The 26,666-nt window shown below is 42.8% G+C and overlaps 1 protein-coding gene across 1 annotated transcript in view; it reads right to left on the minus strand.

The window, feature by feature from the left end:
• Positions 1-2,279: 2,279 nt before the first annotated feature.
• SNX30 (sorting nexin family member 30) overlaps positions 2,280-26,666 on the minus strand; it is a 166,889-nt gene continuing 142,502 nt past the window's right edge. The window contains exon 9 of the mRNA XM_053565745.1: positions 2,280-2,379. Coding sequence (XP_053421720.1) covers positions 2,362-2,379 — 18 coding nt within the window. The 3' untranslated portion in view covers positions 2,280-2,361. The remainder of the gene's footprint in view (positions 2,380-26,666) is intronic.

The raw sequence follows: 26,666 nt of genomic DNA on the forward strand, positions 1-26,666 counted from the left end.
AAGTGCATGCTTAAAATGGTTAAAATGTTTCTGCAATTATACAGGCAGTAAAAATAGATTAATTAATTTAAATGGTTAAAATGGTGAGCAGTGCCTGTGGCTTAGTGAGTAGAGCCCCGGCCCCGTATACTGAGGGTGGCGGGTTCGAACCCAGCCCTGGCCAGCTAAAACAGCAATGACAACTGCAACAACAACAAAAGCAAAAAAAAAGTCGGGCATTGTGGCAGGTGCCTGTGGTCCCAGCTACTTGGGAGGCTGAGGCAGGAGAATTGTTTAATCCCAAGAGTTGGAGGTTGCTGTGAGTTGTGACACTGCAGCACTCTACCAAGGGCAACAAAGTGAGACTCTGTCTCAAAAAATAAATAAAGAAGGGCGACGCCTGTGGCTCAGTCGGTAAGGCGCCGGCCCCATATACCGAGGGTGGTGGGTTCAAACCCGGCCCCGGCCAAACTGCAACCAAAAAATAGCTGGGCATTGTGGCGGGCGCCTGTAGTCCCAGCTACTCGGGAGGCTGAGGCAAGAGAATCGCTTAAGCCCAGGAGTTGGAGGTTGCTGTGAGCTGTGTGACGCCATGGCACTCTACCGAGGGCCATAAAGTGAGACTCTGTCTCTACAAAAAAATAAAGAAAGAAAGAAAGAAATGGTTAAAATGGGCAAAATTTTATGTTATATATTCTTCACTCTAATACAAATTTTCAAAAACAAAATAATTACATGAAAAGATGGCCAAAATGCATTGTTGACTGTTTTATAGTATTCCATTGTACTGTTACTAATTGGCAGTTAGGAGTTTGTAATATTTGATATTTTATAAAAAAAAAAAGACGTGAACACCCTTGTACAGGTAGCATACATAGCTGCATATACTTGAATGAATGGTTCTGCAGGTGTTAAGAACATGAACTTCAAAAAAAAAAAAACACTTCTGTGTACACACGCACATATTCTCTCTCTCTCTCTCTCTCTCTCTCTCTCTCTCTCTCTCTCTCTCTCTCTCTCTGGTTCTCCAAAAGGATAACAATGGCTGAGCACTGTACGTCAGTGGTTAGAGTGCCCTGACCTTGGAAACCAGGGACTACAAGTTGGAGCCTCACCTGGGCCTGATTAAAAAAACAAAAGGTTAACATTAATTTAAATTCCTGCTGCTGAGAGAGTGGTAGTGGCTTAATTGTAACCAATGTGGGTTACTAGCCATCTCTTTATTCTTCGCTATTCTGATCTTCTCCCATCTAACAATTACTTTAACTTTTATTTCCTCAATATTAGGGAGATTGAACATCAACATTGGGCCTAGGCCAATTGTTCTTGAACGGATGTTGAGCAAATGCAGAAGAGAGAAGGGACTCTCATGCAGAAATGCAGAACTTGAGTAACTATTCTGTTAATCCTCAAATCATATAGTTTTTTTTTTTTTTTTTTGTAGAGACAGAGTCTCACTTTATGGCCCTCGGTAGAGTGCCATGGCATCACACAGCTCACAGCAACTTCCAACTCCTGGGCTTAAGCGATTCCCTTGCCTCAGCCTCCCGAGTAGCTGGGACTACAGGCGCCCGCCACAACGCCCGGCTATTTTTTGGTTGCAGTTTGGCCGGGGCCGGGTTTGAACCCACCACCCTCGGTATATGGGGCCGGCGCCTTACAGACTGAGCCACAGGCGCTGCCCTCTCAAATCATATTTTTAAATAAAAAGGCTTTTATAGTAATGGACTTGTTAAAGTATAAATCAAGAAAGTGTTCTCTTCAAATATTTGGTTGGAAAATGATCACTTGTATTTAACAAAATGCATATTGTACAATAATAAATTGTGAGAAGCTAAATTATACACCATTTTAACTATGGAGACAACATCTACCAATCAAAACAATGAGAAATTTGTATATGGCCTTGTATGGGGGAGGTGCGAGTGTGAATACTCCCACTTTAAGAACACATTCTCCCAGAATAAAGTGGATTCTCTGGGACAGTGTCCAAGCTGGATAACAGACAAGGCTGCATCTGGCTACTCAGCTCACTGACCCAAGACGTCAGAAGCCCTGAGTGACAGAGCCGGCTGCAGGCCAGGGAAGATAAGATCAAAACAAGAAGAGAAATGAGTCTCTGCCCCTCTTTTTTCTGTACCTAGGACCCTCATGAATACTGGATCCATTCATAAAGCACATGTTTATATGCCAGGCATTACTTCAGTCACAAACCTAGTCTTGATTCTGAAACTATAATGCCCACGATCATATACTAAACACCATTTTGAAGTTGACTGTAAGATGTCTCCTCCCTTCTCCTCAGGCCGAGGCCACTGCAGGCAGTCTGCAGGCTTTGGGGTGTGCCTTTTTCTTTTTTTCCGTTGCTGCTCTCTTAGATGTCTAACAGCAGCTTCTGGCCTCTCTTGAGATTGGAGTATAGGGAGAGAGAAGGAACAGAGAGGAGCAAAGAACTTCCTAAGTGGCTGAGGCTGTCATAAAATGGCTTTATGCTCACTAGCGTGGCAGGTATTCAAACTGATCCATTTTCCTGTGGGTTCCCCGGAGGGTTTCTCTGATCACCACTCCCATGCTGTAGACAGAGCTCCCCTGCGCCCCACCCAGCGTCTTCCTGTATACATCCCAGAATCTCCCCTGGAAGGCCATCCCCTTGGGCAGGACTCTTGTTACTCCAGGGCCTGCTATCATTTCTTAGGATTCATGGGCTTTGCTCTGCCTTGGGAAGGAGGGCACCTGCTTGCCAATCAGAGACTCTACTCTGTTCCACGGCCACTTTGACATTCTCAGCTGTGAATCAGAGCTGAGATTATAGTAATGGACTTGTTAAAAGTCCATTATAAACACAGTTCCCTGGTTCCCCCACACCAGGGACTGTGTTTTCAGATCTGTCAGATGGACTGGATCCCTGAACGAATGATAGATTCCAAACCGGAAAGATAGAGCAACGACGGGTAAGGAAGACAGGACAAACCAAATAGAAGTGCAAAGCCTAGAGTTTGCAGGTAGCAACCGTTCCAGGCCAGGGTTTGACCCCTGTGGGAGGGATAGGGCTCAGGTGCAAAAGAAGGAATTCTGTTCCTATGGGGCCATCAGCTCAGCTGTAGGAATCGGATCTGAAGGAACTTCTAGCAAGTGTTCTATTCATCGTTTAAGAAAAACTTAAATATCTTTTTTTTTCATTCTTACCCCAGCATCCCAAGACAATAAGTGATCCTTATATAAGTAACATTTGGGTTCTATTTGCAAGGGTCTTTGGCAATTCCTAGATCCATTTGGGAAGCTGTTCCTGAGAAAACAATATATTTCAGGCTAATAAGTCAGTGAAGGCTTAGAGCAGGAAACTTCAGGGCATTTTCTAAATATGACAGTGGACTCCAGGAGGGCAGGCGTTTATATCAGCTTTGCTTGTTGCTGGGTCCCAGAGCCTGGAACATTTCCGTGTGTAAAAGATTAACCTTATTACAGAGGGAAGCCTGGACTTTGCCTCAGTTACGGGAAGGCAATCTCTAGGCCTTCAGGATTCCTGCCTGACAGAGTGCTTCTGTTTACCCAGGAGCCTTGAACCACACCAGACAGTCTAAGGGTGTGGTTTATGATGGGCAGTTTAGGCCACACAGCATCAGCTTGACCTGCCAAGGGGCTGGAGACTAAAGCCTGTCATACATCCTAACAACCAGTCCACATGGGAAAGCCCTAATAAAATCTCTGCACACCAAAGCTCAGGTGAGTTTCCCTGGTCGGCAGCACTCCATGCCTGCTGTTGCTCATTGTTGACAGGAGAGCAGTGCTATCAGTGGCGCCACAGGTTCTGCTCGTGGAAACTTCCTGGACCCTGCCCTATGCATCTCTTCCCATAGCTAATTTTAATCTGTATCCTTTTGATGTAAAAAAACATGACTGTGAGTAAAACAGCTGTCATTGTGTTCCATGAGTCCTTCAAGTGAATCATCAAACCTGAGGGTGGTTTTGGAAACCCCCCCAAATTGTAATTGGTGCCAGAAGTGAAGGTGGTCTTATGGATTATCTCCCTAACAACACAAGTGCCTTCACATGCAGGTATTCAATAATCCTCATTGAATGAAGGAAAGAAAGAAGGGATTCACATCTACCAGCAGATGAAGTCATGCCAGTTACCAAAGGGCAGTGTTTTCTCAAATATAACCTAGAAAAATGCTGGGTTATAAATAAAAATTGCATGACAAAATTAGACCTCATAATTCTGTTGTTTCTTTCCCAAATATACTTGGACAATTCTAGTCATGTTCAGATCCCATCTTAAACATATATCAAATACCAGAGTACTCCAAACACCAGGTGAAAAATAAAAACGATACCATAAAGCTCTTTACAGAGGATAGGAAGGGTTTGAGGTTGGCCTGGAAGGAAAGTGACTTTGCTCAGGCCTTTCTCTGGGGCTGCTCCAATGTGGGTGCCAAGAGGGCAGGTGGTCCCACTATGGGTGGAGGTACACATCCTCCACCCATAGTGGGAAAAAGCTTCAGGGCAGTTAGGAATGACTACTGGAAAAACCTGAGGGCCACAGCATGTTCTGTACCTGTCACCTGTGGACAAGATAAGATCTTCCCTAAATATAAGCCCATGTAACTTATGACCCAAGAGGAGGATACATCCTATAGGTAGGTCTTTGAGGCTTCCTTTCCACCCCTGGAAATACCAAGTAGAGGTCTTCTCTGCCTCCTTTTGCACCTTTGAGCTAAGGGACGATAAATCCCCATTACCAGCTTACTTTGCATAGATGTTCTGGGCCTGCCATTTACTCCCACGGTGTTTTTGAAGAGGCAATGGCCATGAAATCATTAGCAAAGAACAGAGCATTAGCATGACACTGAGTCCCAGCAGCACTTGAAAAGAACTCTGTATTCCTGATTCACATCAGCTTCTTGATGGTCTATATCCCTATTTTATCCCATGAGATGATTCTGACCTCAGAAATCACCAAACAAGGATTGGCTACGTTGTCCCGACCCGGTATCCTTGCCCTTTCAACTTTTTGGTCTCCAACAAGATGACACAGTTTTTGTCAGACATCCTTAGGTGATACAAATTTTTGCTTTGGATATCCATAATCTCTTTTCAATCCCAGAAATTTAAAGTCAAATGCTGTTTTCAAACTTCCCTGTAGATCAAACTCTTTCTTGTATTAGTATAATCCAGTCAGTAAGTGGACTCTCTCAGCCCCTTAAGTTCTAGAGAACACGGGCTTGAACTCCTGCCCTGTGAAAGTTTATGGAAATCCAAAGCTTTCTCAACACTTCCTACAAATTTCTGGGGAGTGGGAATAAGTTCTCATGTTCACTCAGCTGTGGGCCAGCAGCATCTGATATTCTCGGATGCTGGAAATTGGGTGCCTTGTCCCTGAAGAGGGTATCTGAATAATGCCACAATATCCACCACAGCTCACCTCTCATGTCTCTCAGACCCCTTTGAGAACAACCTGTCCATAATTTGGTTGGCTTGGTCTGCTGGGAAAATTACAAGAGAAAGATTAGGATGAACTACAGCCCCCCACTACTGCCTCTGTTTTGAGGCGATAAATGATTCTCATCATTCCCTCCTCCCTTTCCCGTTAGAGATCCCCTCACCCTTGACTGACACTTCCACTGGTCTAGGTGACGTACCTGGTGAGGTGGCCCACACCATTATCCCTAAGGTGTTGTAGCCTCGATTTACTCTGTCTTTGCCAGACTGTGGCTACTGTACTTGTCCACGGACCATTAAAACTGGGCATGGGCCTGTGGCTCAGTGAGCAGGGCACTGGCCCCATATATCGATGGTGGTGGGTTCAAACCCAGCCCCGGACAAACTGCAACAAAAAAATAGCCGGGTGTTGTGGCGGGCGCCTGTACTCCCAGCTACCGGGGAGGCTGAGGCAAGACAATCGCCTAAACCCAGGAGTTGGAGGTTGCTGTGAGCTGAGATGTCATAGCACTCTACCAAGGGTGATAAAGTGAGACTCTGTCTCTAAAAAAATAAATAAATAAATAAACTGGGAATGGGAACACCAACAGGTGCTTCATGGATCTCCTAGGCACCAAACACATTCATTCCTGTCCCCTTGAGTAGCAGCAGTCCTAATTATCCCTGTGTTTCATTTGTTGCCTGCTAGTTTCTTGGCACATGAACCAGAAATGCACCCGCAACAGCCATAGTTCGAAGTTGGGTTCTTAATGTGTCCCCTGGTGGAAGTGGCCCCTCTTAGATCTGTGGCACTAAAGCTGCAGGGACAGAGAGCGCAAATTCCCTAGGAGGACTGCTGAGAGTGATAGTCAGTGGGGACCACCCTACTCCAATCCCTCAGTTTCCAGACTCATGTATTTTACCTTTGGGAGACAGAGAACGGCTCCATATAACGGTTATTGATCTAGGGTACCCTGGAAAATGGTACCTTATCCTTACAGGGTATTAACTCTAAACTTAGATCCTGGCTGGTTTCATACAGGCCCTTCTACCATTCTAATAGGCTGGCTCCCAGGTGATGAAATATGTGGTAGAATAGTGGATCCCCACAGTCATGTGCCAACTGCTGTACCTCTTTTGCTGTGAAGTGGGCCCCTTAGCTTTGATGCTTCGCTGATATCACTCTCAAAGGTCTCACGTCGTGGTACTGGCTGAAGCTCCCCTCAGGAAAAATAAACCCAGTTGATCCTGGTCAGGATGGTATCCACTCTTTCTATTGCACAAGGGATCCAATATAGTCAAGCAGCCACCAAGAGACTGCTTAGTTTCCTTAGGGGGTGATGCCCTATTGGGGGTTCAGTGTTGGTCTCTACTGCTTACAGGCTGGATTTTTAGCAGAAGCAACAGCTAGGTCAGCTGTTGAATTCATGCACAGACTCCATCCCCATCACCATGGCTACTCTGTTAATGCACACATTATATCAACTCCCAGGCAGTGGATGATGGAAGCTAAATAATTGGCTGAATCACTGGGTCTACATTGGTTGGATAAAACTCCTTCTATAACATATACACTAGTGGGGTAATGCACAAGTAAAACAAAGATCCTCACTGTAAGTCCCGTAAGTCCACCTGCTTGCCTCCTCCCCAGACTTCCTTGTCCCTGATCTTGTAATCTATATCCATCCAGACCTCTGACCCACCAGCCTGACCATTTGCTACTGCTCATGAAACCATGTATGTTCATACCTTGGGAAACTTATGTGAGCAGTTACATCTGCCGCAGATTTCCCCAATGGAGGATTTCTCACTGTGAGCTTTCAGCACCACACTTAGTTGGGATTGTGGTTAGCACCTGTCCTTTGGCTTGTGCTGACATATTGAGTCGATCCACTTGTGAATCAAGCTCATCTATTTTCCCCTCCATCAGTTGTCACAAGAGGTCCCCTATGTGGTTGGTGCTGAGGGAAGGGCACCGGTCAACGTGGGATCTGGACCACCTGCTCTGGAAGCTTGGTTGTGCCCCTGGCCATACTCATGTACGACTTCCATCATGTGATAGGTTGCTGCCGGGCCCATCCAATCTTCTGCTTTGGTAATTTTAAAGAAAATGGCTCACAATGGATAGTTCTGCTTGTGTGATCATCTGCTTGTGTGACCCCCATGTCTCTTAGTCAGATGCTCCATCTCCACCAGGGCCCAAAGCACCACAGAAACTGTGTTCTGAATGGTGTACAGTCCCTCTGTGTCTGTGGAGGATTCATTTCTCCCCAGATACTGAAATCCACAGTGCTCAAGTTCCTGATATAAAATGATGTAGTATTTGCATGTGACTCATGCACTTCCTCCAGTGTACTTGTCTCTAGATTACCTATAATACCTAATAACAATGTAAATGCTATGTAAACAGTTGTTACACTGCATTGCTTTTTATTATTTTTTATCATTGTGTTATTAATTTTTTTTGACTATGTTCATTCAGTGGGTGGTTGGTTGAATCTTCCAGTGTAAAACTCAAGGATATGGAAGGTCCACTGTGTAATTCTCTGCAGTAGATGGCATAGCCTTTCTCCAGTAAGCACAATATCCCCTGTAGTTCTCCTTCATGGGATTGGAATATGAGTAGATTAACAGGAATTTAGTATTAGTATGAGTTCTTTCTCTGGCATGAGTCATATTTTATGTCAGAAGTCAGAAGTATTCTCCAGCTTTTTGTTACTATCAGATATGGAAGATACTTTGTTATTTGGTATTTTAACTCACAATAGACTTCATCATTACTATTCTTCCTAACAGTCTAAAAAGCCAAATTTCCTTGCCCTGCAGTTAGGAATTTTCGCCAAAATGTTCTTGCCTAATGCACTTTAGAACTGGGCTTTAAAGTAAATTCTAAAAGTTTTTTTTTTTTTTTTTTTTTCGAGGCAGAGTCTCACTATGCCACCCTTGGTACAGTGCGTGGTATCACAGCTCACAGCAACCTCAAACTCTTGGGCTCAAGCAATTCTCTTGCCTCAGCCCCCCAAGTAGCTGGGACCACAGGCGCATGCCACAACGCCCAGCTGTTTTTTTTATGGTAGTTGTCATTGTTGTTTAGCGGGCCCGAGTGGGGCTCGAACCCGTTGTATGTGGTGGGTGCCATAACCGCGGAGCTATAGGCACCGAACCAAATTCTGTAAATTCTTGTGGGAAAACCTTCAAAGCACAGTGGTAATACACTTTCCCAAAATACTTTTATACTGTGTAACTTATATTAATTTTCCTCTGAGCTAGAAAGATTATTTGGCTCTTTATATATATTCCTTTTTTCTTTCTGAGAGATCATGTTCATTCCCACAGCTTTGATTACCAGTATTCCAAATCTTAAATCAATTACCCATCACTACCCCAAGATCTAAAAGTACGCAGGTTATCATTTGGTTATTCACAGCCAATCTTGTGTTTTAAATCACAAGTCTGTTGGCTAAAGTGATATATTGATGAATTTTTCACTTTCAATTACTAACAAGGTTGAACATGTGTAATCACTGGAAAGTGGTTTCCTCCTATTTGCAATGTCTCTTCTTGTCATTTCCCCACTGCAGTGGATGCTGTGAAGTGACGCGTCATCCAGATCTGTTTCAGCAGATCTCTCTGTGTTGACAGCTGAGAGGTCTCAGCTCGGTTACTCTCTGAGAGCTGGTTTCAGATGAAGAAAGTTGCCTAGCCTAAAGTCATACCCACTCTCTCCTGGGCAGCCTGAGTCCAGTGATTGATCAATGTTGTGTAAAGGCTTGGGCCCCTGGCCTCAAGGCGAGGCCACATTGAAGAATCATCACCTCCGCTCCCCATAAAATCTGCTGAGGTCTTTATTGCCTCTGTATCGTGATTCAACTCCCCTCCCCGACAGATCCTGCTTCTCTCATTCCCCTCCAACATGCCTTCAGCCTACACCTCTCTATCTCAGAGTCAGCTTCTTGGGGAACCCAACCTAGGAACCCAATTTTTAAAGCTGGGGATATTTCTTATTCTTACTGATTTTTTAAAACGCTTTAAAACTTTTTAGCCCTTAATTTTGTGCAGGTAAATTGTCTCTCAGTGTAATCTATCTTTTGCAGAACAAGTTAAGTAAAGCTATTCTGATGCCTAGGCGAGGTGGCAGGGCAAAGAAAACACCATCACTGCAGAGCAGGAAACCAGTAGAAGCTCCTATGTGCACAGTGGGTGATCCACGGGGGAGAGGTCCGAGTAACCAGCTTCATGCTTCCTAATGTTGGCCCATCTTTCAGCTTAGGTCCCATGAACTGGAGCATTTATATAAACATCCTTAATAAATGTAGTAGCTCTGTGCAGATTATTTTAAGATTATTAACATGAGGCAAATGCCCTGTGGAGAAGGCACCCATGGGAAAGCCCCACAGTGCACTTGCAACAAGCCCTCTGCAAGGCGTGGATGGAAAGGTGGGACTCTGGCCGGGTGCAATGGCTCACACCCACTATCCCTGCACTCCGGGAAGACAAGGCAGGTGGATCGCTTGAGCTCAGGAGTCCAAGACCAGCCTGAGCAAGAGATTTCATCTCTACTAAAAATAGAAAACTTAACCAGGCCTTGTGGCATGCACCTGTAGTCACAGCTACTGGGGAAGCTAAGGCAGGAGGATCACTTGAGCACAGGAGTTTGAGGTTGCTGTGAGCTATGATGCCACTCAAAAACAACAACAAAAAGAGGCCAGGTGTGGTGGCTTACACCTGTAATCCTAGCATTCTGGGAGGCCAAGGCAGGTGGATTGCTTGAGCTCAAGGCCAGTCCGAGTAGGAGGGAAACCCCATCTCTACCAAAAAATAGAAAAAACTGGGTGACGCCTGTGGCTCAAAGGAGTAGGGCGCCGGCCCCATATGCTGCAGGTAGCGTGTTCAAACCCATCCCCAGCCAAAAAACTGCCAAAAAAAAAAAAAAAATAGAAAAAACTAGCTGGGCATTGTGATGGGCGCCTGTAGTCCCAGCTACTCAGGAGGCTGAGGCAGGAGGATCACTTGAGCCCAAGAGTTTGAGGTTGCTGTGAGCTATGACTCTACAACACTCTACCCAGGGTGACAGAATGAGGCTCTGTCTCAAAAAAAAAAAAAAATCAACTTAGTCTACACCGTTTGGGCTTTTTCTGAACTACAGAACTACAGATGTATGTCTCTTTCTGGGAAGATCATCTGGGGTCAGTTCCACCAAAGGACTCTCCTACAAAGTCACCACGCAGGTTTGAGTCTGTGGATGTTCACACACTCTGGGCCTACCTTTAGCCCCAACTGCCCCTCAGTTCCCTCCAGGGCTCTAGAATCCTGTTCCTCGCCCTGCAGGAATCCTGAACCCCTTAAATCCACCTGGCTCCCTTTACAATCCTAGAGTCAACACTCCGTCACTCTAACACACAAACACACACCCCCACACACTATTCTTTCCTGGCCTCAACAGTGGCTGGCAGGTGTCCTAGCCCTCATAGACATGGCTATTTTTCCTCTTCTGAAATGAGACTTCATTGTTTGGTATAAAGACATTGTCGGCCCAAACTGGGGTCAGTAAAAATTTCCTAAACTGGAGACACCAGTGCCTGGTCCCTTTTCTCAGCACATTAATAGAGGTCCCAGTGTCTCAGTCCTCAGAGGCAGTGAGGAAATAAGAGATTGAGCCCTAAACTCCTACCTCTATAGAAAAACCAAAGCCTCAGCTAAGAAGGTTTGAGGACCAGAGGTACCAAAGCATGGTGTCAAGAATTGAGGGCTTTGAAAAAAGGGTAGCAGCAAACAAGTAGAGGATTGAACTGTCCACTTTGGGAGAGAATGAACAGTTATGTGTCTTCTGGGCCCAAATTCCAAAAAGAAGTCTAGGCCTGGGCCTATCTCTCACATGGCAGATGGACAGAATCAAGAATCTCTGATTTCAGATATCAGTTAGAGCAGGTCTCATGTTTGTAGTAAAAGTGGTGAATTTGAGAAGAATTACCTGATACAATATTGTCCCAACACATGGTCAGTGGAAAAGTATTTATCTTTGAATAGTTTAAAAGCTCAAAACCTTCCAGGAAACAAGACAGTGCTCTTTCCCAGAGTGTCCTCTTCTCACATAACATCTTAGCTACTCCGGCTCGTCTTACATTCTTGACCTTCTCCAGAGCCAGAAGAGGCCACAGGCCAGGCCCTCAGCATTCCTATCTACTGTAGGATCTTGGTCCAAGGTTTGTTCCCTCTTTGTTCTTGTTCTTCAGTAAGTTTCTTTCTGCTGACTCTTTTCTCTGAGCCTAAAATCCTTCCCAATAACCACAGTTAGCAGTGTTCCTCCTGAAAACGCCTCCACTATACACTTTATCACACATACCTGTAAGCATTTGTTCATGTGTTTGCCAAAACCGTGTAACCTCTTTGATGGCCAAAGACACCAAGTTGCACAACTCCACGGGGCACACTTACAACATAGGCCAGCGGTTCTTAACCTGTGGATCGCAACCCACAGGAACCGTATTAAAGGGCTGCAACATTAGGAAGGTTGAGAAACACTGACATAGGTTATGTGAGTGGTGTTCAGCAGCACTGGTACTACCCTGTTTCCCCAAAAATAAGACAGTGTCTTATATTAATTTTTGCTCCCGAAGATGCACTAAGTCTTATTTTCAGGGGATGTCTTATTTTTCTATGAAGAAGAATACAGTACACATTTATTGTTAAATGAAAATAAAGGAAATTTATTACCTGTATACGGTAGGGTAGTACGGTAGTTGTCAACACAAACCAGACAAACTGTGAATCCTACCTTCAGTCATCATGAGGGCAGCCACGAGCATCAGGCAGTGTCACCAGAGACAGACCAGCACTCACCACCTTCGCCACGACCGGTCTGCTCTGATCCTCCTGTTCTTCTACACGCATCTGCGAAAGTCTCCTCCTCTCTCCTGCCCGCGCTCACCGCTCACTCTGACCTCCACTCCGCCTCCACACAGCAGTGATGTCAGGACTCCGCATTCGTCACTGGTTGCTAGATGCCATTCGGGGCGGCCTAGCAACCAGTTTATGGTAAATTAATTTTCATTCTGAGACAGAGCCTGGGGGGCCTTATTTTCGGGGGGATGCCTTATATTTCACCCAGAAGGAAACCTGTAAGTAGGTCTTATTTTCGGAGGATGTTTTATTTTTGGGAAAGCACAGTAGTAAGGTTAGTAAGTATGAAATGGCTGATTTCCTTGCATACCAAGTTTAACAGTTGATTTCTCTGACATTTCATTTTGACACTCTTGTTTTATTTTTACTGTGAAGGTACATCCTCATACTTCCAAATGTGTGTTTTGGTTTGCGATTATCTTTCAAACTTTTTTAAAAGCAATTTTTGTGAAACCCTGGATAAGTTAAAAATTTATGTGATTTTTGAATATGAGTTCCATTATGGAACCAATGCAATGCAGACAGCTCAAAATATCAAAGGTGTTTGGGAAGGATGTGGCTTGTGAAAATTAGCCACATGAGTGACCTGAGACCAAGGTGGAAAATGATGAGCTGAAAGCTGTAGTGGATGTGAGTCCATCTTGACCTATGCGTGAATTAGCAGCAAGGTTTGACATTAACTATTCCAATAATATTGGACCATTTGCAACAAATCAACAAGGCAAAGAAGTTGGATAGATGGGTCCCCCATGATTTTAATGAGCATAAGAAAAGAAATCATCTCTAAGTTTGCCTTTCTTTGCTGTCATAACATAAAGGTGAACCATATCTATATCATATTGTTACATGTGATGAAAAATGAATTATTTTTGGCAATTGCAATTATTCAGCACAATGGTTGGATAAAGATCAAGTGCTGAAACAAACAGTCCAAATTTTTTTGAATATTCATCAAAAAAAAAAGCTAATGGTGTCTGTTTGGTGGTCCAGCACTGGTGTTATCTACTAGAGCAGGAGTCCTCAAACTTTTTAAACAGGGGGCCAGTTCACTGTCCCTCAGACCATTGGAGGGCCAGACTATAGTTAAAAAAAAAAAAAACTATGAACAAATTCCTATGCACACTGCACATATCTTATTTTGAAGTAAAAAAACAAAACGGGAACACATACAATATTTAAAATGAAGAACAAGTAAAGTTAAATCAACAAACTTACCAGTATTTCAATGGGAACTATGGGCCTGCTTTTGGCTAATGAGATGGTCAATGTCTGGTTCCATATTTGTCACTGCTAGTCATAACAAGTGATGCAAGTGTGCATCAGTTAGTCTAGATCTGGTTGGAGATTTCAGATGTTTCATTCTGGAAAAAGTCTGTTCACAGACATAAATGCTGCCAAAGATGGTTGCATTTGAGTGCATGGTTCCTGAGATTAGGATATGTCTCAGAGGGAAGAGATGCATAGAAATTAGGAAGGCTGCTTGACTTGAATGCGTCTTTCAGAGAGTCACAATTCTGCAGTTCAGCCAGTTCTATTCAGTAAATTGTATCCACATTTTCAATGTCAATAGAAAATGGGTTATGGAAAAGCTGTATGTCCTGTTCATGGAGATGAAGCTCTTTAAATCTAAATTGGAACACCTTTTGCAACTTTTCCAATGAATCTACACATGTTTTATTTGGGAATGCAATCAATGGATTTTCCACTAACAGATTTTGAGTTGTGGGGAGATGGCAGAAATTTTCCTCTTTCACTTGTTTGATGAAGAGGCCTAATTTTATTTCAAGTGCTTTCACATGTGATTGCATATCACAGATGAGCTTCCCCTTTCCTTGAAGTTGCACATTGAAACTGTTGAGTAGCTCTGTTACATCTGTCAGAAAGGCAAGGTGCCATTTCCATTCTGCATCATTGAGCTCTGGTACTTCTTTGTTTTTGAAAGCAGAAAAGCTATAACATGTGGAAGTAAGTCATAGAAATGTTTCAAAACTCTCCCTCAACTCAGCCAATGGACTTCTGTGTGGTACAGAACATCTTCACAGGCAACATTTAGCTCAGACAGAAATTCCTGAAATTGTCTGTGGTTTAGTGCATTACCTCTAATGAAGTTAACACAAGATACCACAGTTTTCATAACAGAGTCCCACTTCAGTGACTTACTACACAGCACTTGTTGGTGGATGAGGCAGTGCATGGCTATTGGATGAGAATGGTTACATTTGTCCATCTCTTGGTTAATGTGAGGAATTACTCCTTTCTTAGACCCCACCATGCCAGGAGCATCTTTAGTTGTCACACTGGCTAGTTTTGCCCAGTCCAGCTCTAAACTATTCATAGTTTGACAAAACTTTTCATAGCTATCCTTTCCTGTAGTTGTTCCTTTGATGCTTTGTAGTGCAGCAAGCTCTTCTGTGACTTCAAAATAGTCATTCATCCCACAAATAAAAATTAGAAGTTGTGCAGAATCATGAACATCATTACTTTCGTCGAGCGCCAAGGAAAAATAGGAAAGTTTTTTTGTGGAGTTTTTCAAATGCTAATGCAAATTGTCTCCCATTTCTTCGATCCTTCATGTAATTGAGGATCCTGAAAGACTCACTGTACTAAATAAATCAGCCTTCTCTGGATACGTCTCTTTGGCAACAGAAAGAAGGCATTCTTTAACAAATTCTCCCTCCACGAATGGTCTGCCAGTGCACACTATTAGCTTGGCAACTTGAAAACTTGCTTGCAGTGATAAAGTATTTAGCTGTTTCTGCTTCACAAAAGTATTTTGCTGAGTTGTCAATGTATATTTCAGTATTAATATTTTATCTTTTCTCACTTCTCAATATTTATCTTTATGTTGAGTTTGATAGTTTGTTAGTGTCCATGCAAATTGTATTCTTTGAACACAGACACTATATTCTGGCATATCAAACACACAGCTCTTTCCTTGTACTGCACGAAAAAGTAATCATAAGTCCCCTGTTCTTTGAATATCCTACACTCCAAGTCAATTTTTCTCTTTCTTGATATCATTGTTTCCTAGGGATTCCAAATTGCTATTAGTAAAATACCAATATATATATACAGCACTCCAAAAACAATATACCAGCAATAACTTTGCCCACACAGAGTCATATAGACTGCACTGCCCATCAGTGCAGTCTGATCAGTGTCCATCAATGCAACCTTGCCAGTCCACATCATTTCAGCCTTGCCAGTGCCCATATGGTGGAACTCTGCTTTTACCTCAGGCTCACACTGTTGCGGTGCAGGAATAGGCATGATTACAGAGCCAGTTCCTCCACCACCTTTCCAGTTCACACTACCCTGTGTGAACTGCACTGCAATCTGTGAACTTGCACAGGAATCTGATCGCATGGGTGAGAAGACCCATGCAATCGGATTCCACTGCAGGAAAAAAGAAGGCATGTATGCCTTTTTTCTTCCGAATCTAATGCAAGTTCAGCCATACAAGCATATGGCTGAACTCGCACTGCTCAGAGATCACAACAATGTGAACTGGGGCTTACACAGCACACAACATACAACATCAGACACAACTGAATACCAATCAGAATATAAATGCACTTACTGTCAATTAAATTGGGTTTCCTACTCCTCGGCTGTCTGCAGAGCCAGATTAAGTTCCCATGGGGCCCTAGGCAGATTACCAGTTTGGGGCCCCCATGCAATAACACTGAACACTGACCATTTGCATTAACACTGACCACTGACCATTTGCAATAACACTGACTGCTGACAATTTGCATTAATACTGGGCACTAACAATTTGCATTAACACTGAATACTTACAATTATCATTACCACTGAGCACTGACTATTTGCATCACCTCTGAGCACTGACAATTTGCATTAGCACTGAGCACTGTGATTTGCATTATCACTGTGATGCAACCCCCCTAGAAACCACCCCCAACCAACCAACCAACTTTAAAAAAAAGGCTCTCCTAACTTCAAAAAAAAGTCTCTTCTAACTTCAAAAAAAAGGCACCCCCTAGCTCCAAAAAAAAAAAGACCTCCTAACTTCAGAAAAAAAAGGCCCTCCTTAACCGCAAAAAAAAAAAAGGCCCTATTAACTGCAAAATAAGGAAAAAAATTGACCTCCTAACTAAAAAAAAAAATCCTAACTTGTTCTTACCTCCGTCCTTAGGCAGCAGCAGGCTCTGCACAAGCAACCTGGTTACTCCTCCTATTACACCAGAAACTGAGAGGAAGAGTTGAGAGACAGAGAGAAGGAGGGGCGGGGAGAGACAGAGAGAAGGAGCAGAGTCAGAGAGTTGACACACATTCTGCACATGCGCACTGCAGGCTGGGACGAGTGGGCTGTTAAGCAGGATGGCAAAAACACCTGGTGGGGAGAGACAGATAGTAGGAGGGGCATGGAGAGACAGAGAGAAGGAGCAGAGTCGGAGAGTTGGCGCACATTCCACACATGCGCACTGTGGCCTGTGTCAAGTTGGCTGCTAAAGCAGGACAGGCAGCTGTGGCAAAAACACCCAGCGGGCCGGATAAATGTTCTCAGCGGGCCATAGTTTGAGGACCCCTGTACTAGAGCTTCATGAAACCTGGTGGATCAATTGCAGGAGATGTCTACTGCAACCAATTGGATGAAATGATGAGCATGCTTCCGAGCCAAGATTGGTCAACAGAGACAGGCCAGTCCTCTTACAGGATGACACTCGACCACATGCCACACAAACGACAGAAGCTGCTCAAACTACAGAAGCTGGACTTGGGAAATCTGTCATCTATTATGTTCATAAGACCTTGCACTAACTGACTACCTCTTCTTCCTGGCTTTGGACCACTTTTTGCAAGGAAAAATATTCAATGCTCAACAAGCTGTGGAAAACACCTTTTGCAATTCCATCACCACTTGCTCTCCAGGCTTCTTCACTGCTGGCATACACAAGCTGACACAGAACCTAAGATGGCGCAGCTGTGTTGATAGTTTAACTGCATACTGTGATTAATTTTTGTACCGCTTCTTGTTTGAGATAGAATAAACTTTTGGCTCCGAATTGGACATTTCATATATAATGACCTAATAATAGAATGAATGAACAATGACAATGGCAAGAAGAAGATTTCTCCCACTCACTAGATGGCGCTCAGGCATTCTTCAACTGCACGATGTGGCAGTGGTTCAGGGGTTGACCAGAGCAATTCAGTAACCTCACTACCATTTTCTCAACCAAGTAGCATTTTTGACAAGGGTCCTGGAATTATAGACTCTGATTCTAAAAGAAGCTTTGACTCTGCATAGCCTCATTTTAAAAACCTGCCAGATAGGCAGATAACCTATGAAAGGCAGATAACCCCACCCAGCTGGCTATTCAGTCATTTGTCCACTTACTGTGCAGCCAATATATGTCCGACACTGTGCTTCTGAATTTGGTTGAGGATAAAAAGAAAAAGACCTGATCTCTGTAACCCACGGATCTTTCAGGCATTAATCAAAACTTCATACAAATACCATTAAACTATAACAGTGGAAAGAGCTATCGATGAGAGGTACAAGCTGTTATGAGAACATCTAATAGACCAGGACAGGAAGTTCAAGGAAAGCTTCCTTGAGAACAGGATGGTTGAGTTAACATCTAAAGGGAGAGCAGGTGCTCACTAGATGAATGGAAATGGAATGTCATAAGCAGAGATACCAACATGTTCTAAGGCCTTATAAGCCATAATATGGGTTTGGGTCTTTATTCCAAGAGTATCTGGAAGTCATTGAAGAGTTACAGGCAGAGAAGTGATGGGATCGTTTATGTGCTTTGAAAGGATGGCTTTGATTGCAGTGTGGCTAATACTAGAGGGAGCCTTTATGGATGAGGGAGCCTTTGCTAGTTATAGTAGAGGAGGGGAGAGAAGCTGGCAGCTTTTACTTGAGTAGGTTTGGAAAGCTCTGACTATTGGAAATTCCTCCTTTTACCAAACCAAAACTTTCATCCAGAGACCCCCGCTCTTTCCTCTGGGACCACAAAGAACAGGTCAACTCCACACCAACACACCAATCCTTTCATTACCTTATGGGATGCACTGTGCCACCACCTCTTCTGCACACCTTGTCCCCATCACTTAGTCCTCTTTTCTTTAGCTTAAAAAGCACAAGCCTTTAAACTGGAGAGCAATGGCTCATATATCAAGTCCCCTCACTGTCCCTTTCAGGACATTCTTATTCTGTGGCTTGTTTTTTCACTTTCTTGATGGTAACCTTTGCAACACAAAAGTTTCTAATTTTGATGAAATCCACTTGGCTAGTGAGTTTTGAGCAGAATTAGTGGATGTTACTTCCTGGGCCAAGTATTTAATGGCCAGTGTGAGAATCTCTAGAGTTCTCTATAAATGGTGGCCAGAATGTTTGGGATAGTGGTGATCTTACTAATTTGGTTCCCTGAATAATCACAATCAGCAGAGCCCTTCTGCCAACCCATGATAGAAACATAGCCTCAGAAAGCAATAAGTCTTGATCATTTTAAGCCATTAGAATGTGGGGGTTATTTGTGATCACAGCATAACCAAGCCTACTACAACCTATAAACACATCTTCTGTAACTTCATTGGTTGTCAGAATATTATAAAATAAAAACTAAAATACTTTTTTTATGGGTGGCGCCTGTGGCTCAGGGAGTAGGGCGCCGGTCCCATATGCCGGAGGTGGCGGGTTCAAACCCAGCCCCGGCCAAAAAAAAAAAAAAAAAAAAAAAAAAAAAAAAATACTTTTTAAAATAAACCAAAGTTTAAGATTTCAGCTTTAGGAACTATGGGATACTTTATCATTTTTCCCATATTCAGTCAAAAATTTCAAACACTCATCTCATGATACGGAAAAATGCCTATGAAATATTTGGTGTGGGGGCTTAATTTTAAAGGCAAAACACTGGAATGATTACAATGGTTGCATCTCCTTGTTGACTGGACTTTTGTTTCTTCTTCATTGCTTGTCAGTATTTTTCCATTTATTTCACATACTAATTTTTTATTTAAAATATATGTCCACCTTAGAAAAGGCATGTACATCTGTTTATCATTAGGAAAAATTTAGCATGAAAAATGTCTTTAATTCTGTATATATTTGTCTTGCCATCTCACAATATTTATAGATAATCATGACAAAATTATTACCCCATAATCAACAGACTATATTTCATACCATAATTTTGTTAAACAGCCAAAAGGACACAATTTTACATGCACTAAATACAGGCTGATACCTGTAATCCCAGCACTCTGGGAGGCTGAGGAGGGTGAAAAATATGCCTGAGATAAAAAGACCAGCCTGAGCAAGAGCAAGGCCCAAAAATAGCTGGGCATTGTGACAGGTGCCTGTTGTCACAGCTCCGTGGGAGGCTGAGGCCAGAGGATTGCTTGAGCCCAAGAGTTTGAAGTTTGAAGTCACTCCACCCCAGGAGTGACTCTCTGGAGTGAGCCTCTGGCTAAATAAATAAATAAATAAATATCAGTGCAACAGAAACTTCTGGATTTACGAGTTAGGTATTATAATCCCAAAATACAGATTCATATTGCATGAGCTACAAACTATCTTCCTTACTCAACAGCCATGAAATACTCAAGATATAATATGCCTTTTATCTCAAGATGGTGGGTGGTTATATGCAATACGTCTTCTTCCTTTCAAAATATGCTTGAATGCAGAGGGAATATAATTAAGAATAACTGCACTGAAAGAGGGTAGATGCTATCAGTGAACCAGAACCAAAAATGAACTTCAGAAGATGCTGTGCAGATAGAACCAGTTTAAACATGAAATCCTAAAACACACCCCGTTGAAAGAGAAGATTGGCAACCACTCTTCTCCCTTGCTAAAGACAGGTGATGTGGAGTAAACTCCAGCTCCCTCCCCACACACACACACATATTTTATGACTCAGCTTAAATCTTCAAAACATTAACTTCATTTCCAGAAGGGGAAGCAGATGTACTGTATTTTGTCTTGTATAATGCATACCCATGTTTTTGGCCCAAACTTTCAGTGAAATGCCCCTTGAGAAAGTGGCCAGCTCTCAGCCCAGAGAGACACAGCTGGGGAGGGCGAACATTCCAGAGGTACATGTGCAGATCACACTGCCCTCCTGCAGCCACCAGCTGTGTGAAGGGGCCCCTTCCCTCTCTCCTGGGAGGTCTACCTTCCCTGCCACGAGGAGGGGCCACAGCTGACAGTGGGTGGGGCAGGAGCTTCTGGGGAGGCTTTTATGGGAGTCCTGGCCCTTGCCTCCCATGGCCTTGGCCAAGGCCTGCCTTGTTAGCCCATCTGCTCCCCTGATAGTGATGCTCCCCAAAGGCTGCTCCAGCTCACTCCCACTGTATCCCAAATATTCCCAGACTGGAACCCTGTGGGCCCTCATGGGCCCAGGTGGAGGGCGCTTCACCCCGGGAGGCCTACTGGGCTCCCACTCTGGAGTTGTGCTACCCATGTATTATGTGCACCCTTGTTTTTCCCTCAAAGATTTGGGCAAAGAAGTATGTATTATACACAGCAAAATATGGTATTTTATTTTCTCCTCAGTCCCTCAAATGTGATTATGCAAGTTGAGCAATAGCTACATGTGGGAAATGGCTTTCACTGTTTCTTTTATTCCTCTGGACTAGTTTCAGCCTTTGTTGTTGTTGTTTTTTGTTTTTGTTTGTTTTTTTTTTTTTTTGCAACAGAGTCTGGCTTTTTCCCCTTGGTAGAGTGCTATGGCGTCATAGCTTACAGCAACCTCAAACACTTGGGCTCAAGAGATTGTCTTGCCTCAGCCTGCCAAGTAGCTGGGACTACAGGCGCCTGCCACAACCCCTAGCTAGTTTTAGAGCCAGGGGTCTTGCTCTTGCTCAGGCTGCTCTTGAACCGTGAGCTCAGGCAACCCACCCGTCTCAGCCTCCCAGAGTGCTGGGATTACAGGTGTGAGCCACTGTGCCCGGCCCCCTTTCTTTCTTATGGGCTTTGTGTTTCTGGACATTTTCTGATTTCTGTTTCCATGAAATCAGAAAGTAATTATGTGCCTAACTTTAATTCATTACAGAGGTGTTTTCAGGCCTATGCTGGCTACTTCTCTCCAACATCTATTTTGTTGTTATTGTTTCACAAAGCAAAATTTAACTGATAAAACGATAGTGCAGACAATCAAATGTCATGTTAGTGGTTAGGGTGACTCATATAATAAATTTCAGTTTTGTTTTTGGTTTTAGGGTTTTTTTTGTTTTTTTTGAGACAGAGTCCCACTCTGTCCCCTGGGCTAGAGTGCTGTTGCCTTAGCCTAGCTCACAGCAACCACAAATCCTGGGCTTAAGCAATCCTCCTGCCTCAGTCTCCCGAGTAGCTGGGACTACAAGCACATCACAATGTCTAGCTAATTTTTTCTATTTTTAGTAGAGATGAGGTCTTGCTTTGCTCAGGCTGGTCTGCAAAATTGAGCAAAATGTATAAGGATTTCCTGTATATCCCTGGCCCCTACATATTATCAGTATCCCCCACCAGAGTGGAACATTTACCACAATTGATGAACCTATACAGACACATCATTGTCACCCAGAGTTCACAGTGTACATTAGGGTTCACTCTTGGTGCTGTACATTATGTGGGTGGGGCACATGATGACACATATTCACCATTACTACAGTTTTTTCACTGCCCTAAAAATCTGTGCTCTGCCTATTACACAGCACAGTTTTTGCAACAAAGCTTCCAATACAAAGTTTATTTTCTTTTCTTAATTTTTTTTAACATAGTAGATATTTTCACTTTGAGGTAGCTGATTGCACATTAGGTAAGGAGGGTAGCTCACTCCCCAAACTAGGGAACTTCCAATCTCTATCAGCTCCTGAAGGGTGGGGATCTTTAGCCCTCAGAGAGTCCCTGTGGTGAAGCATCAATTTTCTGGACTTTGCCCTTTGCTTCTCAGATAACTGCCATCTTTACTGTTGAGGGCAAGTCTCCCATCTATATGAGCATGCTTTAAGGTTTTAAAGCAGTTTCTAACTCATGGTCAAAATTTAGGAAGATACTGTGAATATCATTCTGAACTTGTATAAGCATATGAAAAAGAGAAGAAAAAATTTCAATGAAATGAAGTCTCGGTGGGGAGAACCTAATAATGCCAGTACATAAATATACAATGAGCAAAATGCCAGAAGAAGATCCAGTAAGAGAAATTGAAAAGTTTCCATTTCCAAATAGTGTAATAAGTTGATGTATTGATTACATACATAATGCTGAAGGGGGTTGTATAATTAACTGATAAAGACCAACTTCTCTATCTGAGCTGAATCTATAGATTTTACCAATAATCTACTCTATAGCATTTGTAAGATTAATACATGATGGTAAGTTTAAAAAATATATTTTCTGCTTCAAAAAGTATCTTAAAGAAGGAGAGCTCAAGATGTGTTTAGTATCTTGGCTGCATTTTCAGAAACAAATGGTCTCTCTTAGGGGACCCCTCTTGTCATTTGTACTGATGGGGCCACATCAAGGGTTGACTCCATGAAATATTTTACCTCTTGTTTAAAAAAAGGAAGAAGGGAAAGAAAAAGAAAATCCTGACATTGTCACAATATCTTCTTTAAAGAAAAACGCTGGTATCAAAACTTCTGGAGATAAAAATTTTAATGTTTCAGTAATGCCATGAAAAATAGTTAATTTTAACGAATCCATCTCAGAACGTTTTTTAAATGGTAGGAAATATGGACAAAGACCACACAGATAAAACAAACAAACAAAAACCGCATGCCATACTTCAATAATATCTTGTATAGTAGAATTTTGGTAAGACCTTTAAGTCCACTTGGATAAGGTTTTCTAAAAAGTAAAGAATTAGAAGAAAAGTAAAATGGAAAGAAAAGAAAACCAAAGTCTCTTCTCTGCCATCCCTGATTTGCATTAGAGTTATTTCCTTTGTAGGCAAGAGAAACCACACAAAAAGGACAGGCTAGTAAGCAGAGCAAAACGAACAAATCCATGGACAAATCCCATCTCCTACTCAAAAGAGCATTGACAATTTTATTGGGTTATAATATCCACAATTTACTGTTCATGCAAAAGATTTAATAAATGTTTATGTAGGAATTATCTGCGACCTGTAAATTATTTCAAGGTTTCCTCCAGAATGAAAAGATTGAGAAATACTGTAAAGAATGGGAAGAAAGGCAAGGGCAGGAGAGGTGGAATGTTTGAAAGGAATGGTGAATTTCTGAGCTGGTACATTTGGAGAATGAAGGAGTGAAAGTTGGATAGAGAAACAGAAGTGCTGGGTAGTGTTGAGGGCTCCTTTGAGAGGGGAACTTGTAAACTTATAGTAATATTAATCTTCCTTATATGAGACTTCCCCCAACAGTTCTCAACTAGAGATAATTGGGTTCATAAAAGGTTGGCATACATTAAAAAGGTAGAACCAGAGGGTCTGATCTATGAAAAGGGTGTTATTAAAATGATATGCCTCCCAGCTGCTCGGGAGGCTGAGGCAAGAGAATCGCGTAAGCCCAAGAGTTAGAGGTTGCTGTGAGCCGTGTGACGCCACGGCACTCTACCCGAGGACGGTACAGTGAGACTCTGTCTCTACAAAAAAAAAAAAAAAAATGATATGCCATGAAGTTAGATAGCAAAGAAAAAGAAGAAAGGAAAAAGCTATTGGTTTGGAAAATCAAGTATTAGTATAGGGATCAATAGGCCCTAAAAAGATCAAAGAATCATTAAAGTGGAAGTAGATGAACATCACTGGAGAGGAGGCTGTATTCAGAGAGTGGGATGTTTGAATTAATAACTCTGGAAGTGACACAACTACAGTTGAGGATCAGATCCAGGATCCAAGGGAGTCTGTAACTAAAGAATGGAGATCACTAGAGATGAGAGACCATAGGTTTGAGTCTATCAAGCCTCTTGCATTTATTCACAATTAACAGAAAACCCAAATCAAACTGGCATTACCAAAAGGGAATACAGCAGCTTTTGTTATTACAAAGTCAAAGATGACTTAGCTTCAGGCACAGCCAAATCCACGAGCTCATATGATGTCATGAGAATTTTTACTTTCTCCATTTTCTGCTGTTCTCTATTTTGGCTCTAATCTCAGGCAAGTTCTTCCCTAGTGGTAGCACATAAATGGCTGCCAGCAACTCCAGACTTTTATCTTCATCCATCCAAGGAGAGTAGAAAAGAAAAAGTGTTTCTTTCTCAATTATTTAAGCCAAAGTCCCAGGCCGTGCATTCTCATTGCTCCAAACCTGGGTTGCATTTCCATCTCTGAACTAATCAATTGCTGTGAACACAAACTCACAATGCTGTGATTGGACAGACCTGAGTCTCAGATCCACTTGTGACATACTTACACAGTCAAACTAACTGGAAAACATGAACTGAGAGGATTTAAGGATGGTTTATCAGAGAAAAAAATGGGATGTTACCAGAAGAAAAGTTGATGTGTGCTGCTCAGCAAAAACAACTGACGTCTTTTTTCTTTTGCAGTGTTGAGCAGATTGTTCATAATGTCATTCAGATTGATAGCAGAGCCCTGGATAAATAGGAATCCATCAAGCCAGTCTTTGATGAAAGAGGAGGCATGGCCTCACATCAGTGACTTCACGTGTAAAATAGAACTTGCAGTGTTAGCACTGGTACCTTTTGATAACCCTTCGGACTGAAAGATCCTTTAGGGGAATAGATTTTGCTTGCAGGGTACCTGTTAGTGGGCCTGATACTCAATACATGCTTGTGGATGGATGGATGGAGGAATGGATGGATGGATGGATGAATAGATGGGTGGGTGGGTGGACAGGTGGATGAATGGTTGGGTAGATAGGTGTATGAATAGATGGATGGATTGATAGATGGGTAGAGGATGAATGAGTGAATGGACAAATGGACCATTAAAGTTGAAAATAGATAGAAATAGGCTCACAGTTTTGGGTAGAAATGTTCAACCAAACGCCTTCTTAAAATATACCACTTCTATTTAGTTACTTCAGAAATGGAGCACTGTAAAAACAGCACACATTCTGTAGTCATACGAGCTTAGCGACCTGGCTCGGTGTGACCTTGTGCAAGTCATCTATCTACTCTGAGTCTCAGTTTCCTCATCTGTAAGATTGCGCAATGTTAGGGTGCCACCTCCAAGGGAAGATGCCAATGAAACAATTTCCCAAGGAGATTGTTTACTATAGATTAATTTACTACGGATAGGGCTTAGATCTCAGCCTGACAATAAAAAAAAAAAAACAACTTTATTTCTTTCATCAGCATATAAAGAGGGAAGCCATTTCTCTAATAGAGACCCACATTAACCAAAGGAGAAAGGCAGACAGGTAAACTGGTACACTAACTTGTTTACTTATTGGGAGAAAATATTGGAAATATCCTAGTAACTAACACATTTTCTCCATGTTTGCAACCATCCCTCAGAAGTAAAACTATAACTAGAAGCTTGCTTGTGGTAAGCAAGGGGAGCAGGGCTGCTTCCCACATGTAGAAATGGACCAGCCACTGGAAACCCTTGAGATAAAGTGCTAGAGAGGTCACTGACAAGATTCACCTCTGTCTTCTTAGATGAGTTTGTACATCTCTACTTTGACTATTATATATGTTTCAGGGGGCATCTTATTTTCCTTGCTCTCAATATCTTGAGGAAAGGCTTACCTGAGTCCCTAACAGACTCACAATAAAGAGAATACCACCTTCTCTATCAGTGTAATTTGCACCTCAGCTCCGAGGGGTCTCTCTGCCCCTCAAGACCTCCATTAATTGGCTTAACTCCCAAAGCCTGTGAAAGTCCAACGCCTATTTGAGATCTCAGCAAGTCCTTTGCAGACCTGTATTCTCAAGGCCTCCTATTCCTTTCCCTTCCTCACAATCTCTGGTTGGCATTATGTCAATACAGAGATGACCAGTTTCCACCAAAATAAAAAAAAAAAAAGAAAGCCGGGCAAGACATGATTGCAAGAGGGACTTTACCTAACAATTGCAATCAGTGTAACCTGGCTTATTGTACCCTCAATGAATCCCCAACAATAAAAAAAAAAAAAAAAGAAAGCCACTCACACAAAACATTCATGAGCAAACTTTTCAAAAGAACTGAGGAAGTAAGGGGAGGTCCCAGAAAGCAGTCACAGGCCGGTGACGCAGCAAGCTGTTGAAAATCACAGTGGGCATTCCTTCTGACCACCCTCTTGTCCTGGCCCTTCCTACCCACGCCCCTTATCTCATTCCTCCCACACATCTGTGTTTCTTCTCTTCCCTTCTCCCTCTCCTGTTCTCTCTCTCACCCTTCCCTCTCTAAGACATCAGTTTTCCTCTTGCTGACTCACGCACAAAGGTTCCGCCCCCTCTCTGAAACCTCCCCCACAGCTTAAACCCACACCTGAGGACT

Source organism: Nycticebus coucang, chromosome 2 (assembly GCF_027406575.1).
Source record: "Nycticebus coucang isolate mNycCou1 chromosome 2, mNycCou1.pri, whole genome shotgun sequence".
NCBI lineage: Eukaryota > Metazoa > Chordata > Mammalia > Primates > Lorisidae > Nycticebus > Nycticebus coucang.